Source organism: Octodon degus, unplaced genomic scaffold (assembly GCF_000260255.1).
Source record: "Octodon degus isolate 3935 unplaced genomic scaffold, OctDeg1.0 scaffold00310, whole genome shotgun sequence".
Lineage (NCBI taxonomy): Eukaryota > Metazoa > Chordata > Mammalia > Rodentia > Octodontidae > Octodon > Octodon degus.
This window is the reverse complement of record NW_004524886.1, coordinates 1,262,067-1,268,468: the sequence shown is the minus strand read 5'-3', so window position 1 is coordinate 1,268,468 and position 6,402 is coordinate 1,262,067. Positions and strand designations below refer to the sequence as shown.

The following is a 6,402-nucleotide window of genomic DNA, read 5'->3' as shown; positions in this document are numbered from 1 at the left end:
GGGTAGAGGTATTGGACCACGGCATGCCATGTGGAGCCAGCGTGGCCCTAGGAGATAGATTCAAGGTCTGATCAGCCCTGAGTATTAGGTTTGGAGTCTCTATGGTGCAGGATGATAGCTTGGGTTTGCTGGGCCCAGGTGGCAGGTTTAAGATACATGTGACCCTAAAACTGGATTTGGGGTTTGGGAAGCTCTGTGTAGTTGATTTGGAGTCTTGCTAGCCTCAGGCCTGGGTTTGGTGTCCAGGCAGCCCCAAAGGGTAGATTTGAGGTCTGGGAGACTCCAAATAGGTGGGTTTGGGGCCAGGGAGCAAGCCATGAATGGCAGATTTTGTGTCCAGACAGCTTAGAATGATGGATTTGGGGGCTGGGCAGCCCTAGGTGGTGGATTTGGGTTGCAAGCAGTCCCAGGAGGTGGGTCTTGGCCACATTTTCCCTTTGGCCCTACAGAAGATGGTGGAGAGCCAACGGCAGAACATGGTTGGCGAGTTTGAACGTCTGCGTCGCCTGCTGGTTGAGGAAGAGCAGCGGCTACTGCAGAGACTGGAGGAGGAAGAACAGGAGGTGCTGCCCCGGCTACGAGAGGGTGCTGTGCGCCTCGGGCAGCAGAGCGCCCAGCTGGCCACACTCATCACTGAACTAGAAGGACGCTGCCAGCTGCCTGCACTGGGGCTGCTGCAGGTGAATGGAGAAGGGCCACACGGGATGTCCCCCAAAACCCAAAGCACACTGTGCCCCCAGGGCACACAGGCACACCCTCTACTACCCCATCTCCTCACATTGGGCTCCAGCTCTGCTAGCTGGTTTGGTGCCCAAATCAGAACCCTTGGGGCACTCTCCCCTGTGGCCTGGCAACCGACCAGGTGCCGGAGAGCATAGCTGTCTGTGTGAGGCTGGTTCACCTTTCTGTGGGCTCCCTGCCTCAATCTCCCTATCTTGCAATGGGTATATGTAGGATCAAGAGGCCCCATGCAGTCCAGGGGTATCGCCAGGCCTTCCCAGGGCTCAGCTGAGTTTCACCCCACAGACACCCTGAAGCTCAATCTCAGTCTGTGTCTGGTGTGGTGTAGACCTCAGACTGAGTGACTCTGACTCCTGTGTGGGAAAGGCTGTGTGCAGGGTTAGTCCTGAGAAGGAGGTGTGCTATATATTCTGGCATGGCCTTCCTGAGGGGTGACCACTACAAGGAGCCTGTGGACCCAGAAGATGTCTCAAGCCAGGAAGAGGTGTCCTGGGACCGTGACTTGTCTTTTGAATCAGGTGGGGCTAGATAGAACAGAGGAATGGGGGACAGGGGTCCCAGGTTAGTAAAGGTGTCCAGAAGCCTAAGGAGCCCTGGGAAGATGAAAGGTTTTGTGTTTTAATTTTTTTCTCAGTTTTTTGCTTGTTTTTGCTTTGTGGTTCTAGAGATTGAACCCAGGACCTTCACACTGAGCCATGTGCCCAGCCCTTTTCATTTTTGACACAGGGTCTCAGTAACTTGTCCAGGCTGAGCTCAAAACTGAGATCTTCCTGTCCCAGCCTACCAAATATTAGGGATTACAGGTATGCACCACCACGCCTGGCAGGTTTTAATCTTTTATAATAATTGTATGTATTTATGGGAATCGTGAGATGTTCATACAGTGTATTGACTGAGTTGGGGATGTTGGCACTTGTATCACCTAATCATTTGCCGTTTCTTCATAGTGAAACCATTCATTGTTTCTCCTCCAACTAATTGGATTTTATTTGACAGAGTGCTTTCCCTGCACCACTGCTATGGTAAATCCAGGGCTTCATACATTTGTTAGGTGACTGCTCACTGAGATGCACCCTAGCTATCTACTTGTTATCAAGATACAATACCTGCCACCTGCAACGTAAAGAAGCAAAGGTTTATTTTGGCTCACAGTTGTCAAGATTTCAGTCTGTAGCCATCTGCTCCAAGGCATGGCAGCATGGCAGAGGGGCATTGCAACGGAGGCTGGCTCACAGCATGGCAGGCAGGAAGCATTAAGCCATCGAGAGAAGGGGGAGACTTTCCAGGCCACACATGGTAACCCACCTCTTCCTACCAGACTTCGCCTCCCAACATCACACCCAGCTATAAACCCTCAGTGGACCAATCCAGTGTCACAGCTAGGATTTAGTGCCACACCCATGGTCCAGTGTCACAACTATGACATTACCCCAGAAGACCCACCTATGAGCACATGAAGCTCTGAGGAGACCCCTACATATAAACTGTAACACTAGACCTTTTGATTTTATTTGGAGACAGGGTTTTTGATAGGTTGCCTAAACTGATAATGAGCTTTCAACTCTCTTACCTCAGCTTCCTGACTAATTGGGGTTACAGGCCACAGTCACTTCGCTGTTTTGTAGGGTACCAGAATGGCAGGAAGGTCCTAGGCAGGAGAGTGACCTAGAAATGAGGGGCAGGGGTCTTCATGAAGATAAGATTAAGCTTCTTAGCTAAGATACTGTAGTAAGAGGTCATCATGGATTAGATGGTGAGGTGCAAGAAGAGCATCCAGGCATAAAGCAGAGGCCTTGTGCCCACAGGGAAACTGGGGCCAGTTCCTGAGTTGGTAGAGACACCTTTGACTAGTACCACTGATGCCTAGGGTGTGCCCCTGGGGTTCTGGGGGAGGCCCTGCATCCTGAGCATATGGAAGCACCCATGCCCAAGGCTCGTTTCTGACCCCACCTGTGTGTTTCTGCCGCCCTGGGCTGGGGGAGAGTAGTATGACAAGCATCTGTACTGAGCATGTGTTTCCTTTCTCTTCCAGGACATTAAGGATGCCTTGAGAAGGTATGAGCCATTGTCCCCTCCTGGACCGGTGGGTGGAGGTTGGGAGGAGGCAGCTTTGGTCACCAAGGTGAAGCTAGGCTGTCCCTTTAGGGTCCAGGATGTGAAGCTGCAGCCCCCGGAGGTGGTACCCATGGAGCTGAGGACCGTGTGCAGGGTGCCAGGGCTGGTGGAGACTCTGCAGAGGTTTCGAGGTGGGAATGGAGGGTTTGGGTAGACGGGGACCTGGGATGGGTGCTATGGAGAACCTATAAAGCCAGTGATGTGTCCTGTGGTCTGGCCACTGGCTCCCACAGTCTGGTCAGGACAACAGGTGGCCAGGAGAGCCCTACTCACACACACAGTCTCCAACTCCCTGGGCACCAGCTGTGGGCATCCAGCCATTCCTTTTGGTTCTGACATTGTCTCTGGATTCCCCTCTTCCATTTGCAAGACTCAGGGATCCCACACTTGTGTCCCACCTGCGGTAAGTCAAGATCCCATGCATCTCCCTCTTCCCCTTCAGTACCTTGGTAGAGCTTATGAGTCCCAGAAAAACACTGTTATTACTATAAAATGTGACTCTAAAAATGGGTAGGAGCAATGTGGGCATGATTTGTGGAGAGTTCTGCCCACTTGCTTGGAGGTAGAGATGCCCTGGGCCTCATCCAGCAGTTTTCATGGAGGTTCTCAATAGGCGCAGTTATTTAAATTGTTGGTCACTAGTGATGAACTCAACCTCCAGCCCCTGCGTGCTCCAGACATAGTTAGTGTGGGGTGTGGACCTTCCAAACCTCTCACCTGCTGCTGGTCTTCAAGTGAAAAGCCCTGCTCCAAGGCACATGTACTTAGGTGTGGCCGAAGGAGTTGCTTTGAGAACAGAAGCCAAGGACACAGCCCACCTCCAGTCTGCTCCTGCTGTGCTACTCCCAAGCCAGAGGTGTCTGGCCTTGACTTGTTGGCTACAGGCATAGAGCCAGTTCAGGCTGCAGAGGCGCTGACCACCAGTCACCTGGCACATGGTTGGGGGGAGAGGGAGAGCCACTCTCTCTTTCTGAAGGAGGACCAAGCCTGGCCAGAACTTAGATGAGCCAACAGACCACTCGAATTTCCTGTCCTGAGGCAGAATCAAACCAACCTCTAGCACATTCTGAGTGGCAGCTGCAAGTGGCAAAATGGTCTTGTGGGGCAGCAGTGGAGGCCAGCAGGGAGGTTATTGCTGATGGGGCCTGACCTGAGGTGCTGGCTTCAGTGCCACCACACCTGAGTGACCTCAGGCCTTTCTCCACAGGTGATGTGACCCTGGACCCAAACACCGCCAACCCTGAGCTGGTGCTCTCTGAGGACAGGAGGAGTGTACAGCGAGGCGACTTGCGGCAGGCTCTGCCTGACAGCCCTGAGCGCTTCGACCCAGGGCCCTGTGTGCTGGGCCAGGAGCGCTTTACCTCAGGCCGCCACTACTGGGAGGTAGAGGTTGGGGAGCGCAGCAGCTGGGCCCTCGGCGTGTGCAGAGACAACGCTAACCGGAAGGAGAGGGGTGAACTGTCAGCTGGCAATGGCTTTTGGATCCTGGTATTCCTGGGAAGCTACTACTCCTCTACCAAGCGTGCCTTCTCCCCGATGCGGGACCCTCCCCGGCGTGTAGGCATCTTCCTGGACTATGAAGCTGGACACCTCTCCTTCTACAGTGCGACAGACGGTTCGCTGCTCTTCATCTTCCCTGAGACCACCTTCTCTGGTGCACTGCGGCCTCTCTTCTCACCTTTGTCAAGCAGTCCGACCCCTCTGACCATTTGCCGGCTGAAGGGCGGGTCTGGGGACACCCTGGCTACCCAGTGATACAGACTTTCTCTGGAGTCCCTTTCCTTCTCCTGGCCCTGTTGTATTTTGGATCTGTTCATTTGAGACCCTGAGAGGATGGAATATATCCTTTGAAAGATGAAAGGAACACATAGTGCCTCTCTGAATGTGCTTGGGAAAACTGAATTTGGGGTGACTATAGGCAAGTGTGGAACCCCCCCACCCTAGCACAGAACTCTGAGGTTCAGAACCTGCCTGAGTTGTGCTGTCCTGGGGTCTTCAGCCTGCAGCCAGGTACCTACCCCATGTATCTGCCTTGATGAGCACAGAAGGGAGGATCAGGGCTTGATTCCATAGATGGGAGTGCTGGTGGCAGATATCACTACCCTGAAAGTGGACACTGCAGAAGAGGACAGAGCACCCAGTACTTCTGGAAGATGAACTGGGGTGGAGGTAGCCAGGGAGAACTGCACAGATGCCCATGATCGACACTGGCAGAGACTACCTGAACACATGTGCGAGGGGGCAGTGGTGACCTTGGGTTGTGCACAGCTCTGAAGCCTTTGAGGACCTCTGGGGGCTGGTTTGGCTATGCAGGTACCTCCCACGGCCCTCCTCTAAGGACTCCCAGGTATGTCTCACCTCATGGCCTGCCTTACAAGGAGCCTGAGCCTACAGATGCAGGTGACTGCTGGAGTGTGTGATTTGAGGGTTTAATCCCTCTACTTTATTTATTGTAAGGATAGCATTTTCCTAAATAAAAGTTGTTACCTGCAATTGTGTGCCCTGTTTATGCTATGGATAAGTGACAGGAACTGAGAGCCAGGCTCTAGGGAGAGGGTGGCAAGGGTATAGGATCCTGGCTAGTTAGCTTCCCACCCAGGAGCTAAGGCAGTGTGGGCTCCTCCGGCTCTTCAGCATGTGTGTTGAACATTTGCAGCTACTAAAGGAGGTCTTTACAGGTTACCTGGTGAGTGTTTCCTATGTTCAAGGAGAACTTGCCCTGCATCACAGTACATTTGCATTTTTCCCAGGACTGAACTTTATTGGTAGATGGCTGCTTTTCACCACTTTGAACCAGCCATCAGCAGTGAGAGCTGCTTACACATAAGCATCAAGGGAGCCCATTTTGGGGAAACTTCTCCCTGAGAAGTGTGGCTTCCTTTCCACATGCAGCTTGGCTATTCAGTGTCAGAGACAGAGAACAGTCTATGCTGGGTTATGCTGATGCTCTTAATGCTCAAACACGGCCCTGGAACCCAGGTAGAAACAACTTTGGGTGAGATCAAGGAAAGCATGGTGCAGAGCACAGTGCTGGCCATAGCTTGAGAGAAGCCTGGACAGCACTTCAGCAACCGCCATGACTCCCTGGATAGCACACACTGATACCTCCCATCAGGTGTTCCTCATATGCAGACACTGGTGGCCAGGCAGGGTACAGATGGAAGGAACACATCGCACCTGACCAGGGAGCCTGTGTCAGTGGATGACAACGAACTACTTGAGGTGGGTATCCCACTAGCAGTGGTGAGCCCGACAGTAGTAGCACTAAGTCCTTTCACTAGCATTGTTATCTACTAGCAACTGAGTCTCCCAAGAGCAATGGTGAAACCTACATTGCTTTCAGTGGGTCCTACACTACCAGTCGAGTCCCCCAGTAGCTACACTGGCTGTTATGGGTCCTCCCCTAGCACTAGTGAGTCCCTCGATAGCAGTAGTATATACTCCACTAGCAATAGTTCATTCTTCAATAGAATTGGTAAATCCTACACTAGCCTTGGTTAGTTATTCACTAACAGTGGAGAACCCTGTGCTGATAGCTGTGAGTTT

The 6,402-nt window shown here is 52.6% G+C and overlaps 1 protein-coding gene across 3 annotated transcripts in view; it reads left to right on the top strand.

Moving 5' to 3' along the window:
- The window catches only part of Trim11 (tripartite motif containing 11), a 12,636-nt gene extending 6,785 nt beyond the window's left edge, over positions 1-5,851 (top strand). The window contains exons 3-7 of one of the 3 annotated variants that reach the window (XM_023707759.1): positions 453-680; positions 2,774-2,796; positions 2,887-2,987; positions 3,227-3,259; positions 4,064-5,851. In XM_023707759.1, coding sequence (XP_023563527.1) covers positions 453-680; positions 2,774-2,796; positions 2,887-2,987; positions 3,227-3,259; positions 4,064-4,611 — 933 coding nt within the window. In that variant the 3' untranslated portion in view covers positions 4,612-5,851. Of the gene's footprint in view, positions 1-449; positions 681-2,773; positions 2,797-2,886; positions 2,988-3,226; positions 3,260-4,063 lie in introns of all 3 variants that reach the window. The other 2 variants (XM_023707758.1, XM_004647534.2) reach the window with 2 other exon arrangements.
- The last annotated feature ends 551 nt before the right edge of the window (positions 5,852-6,402 follow it).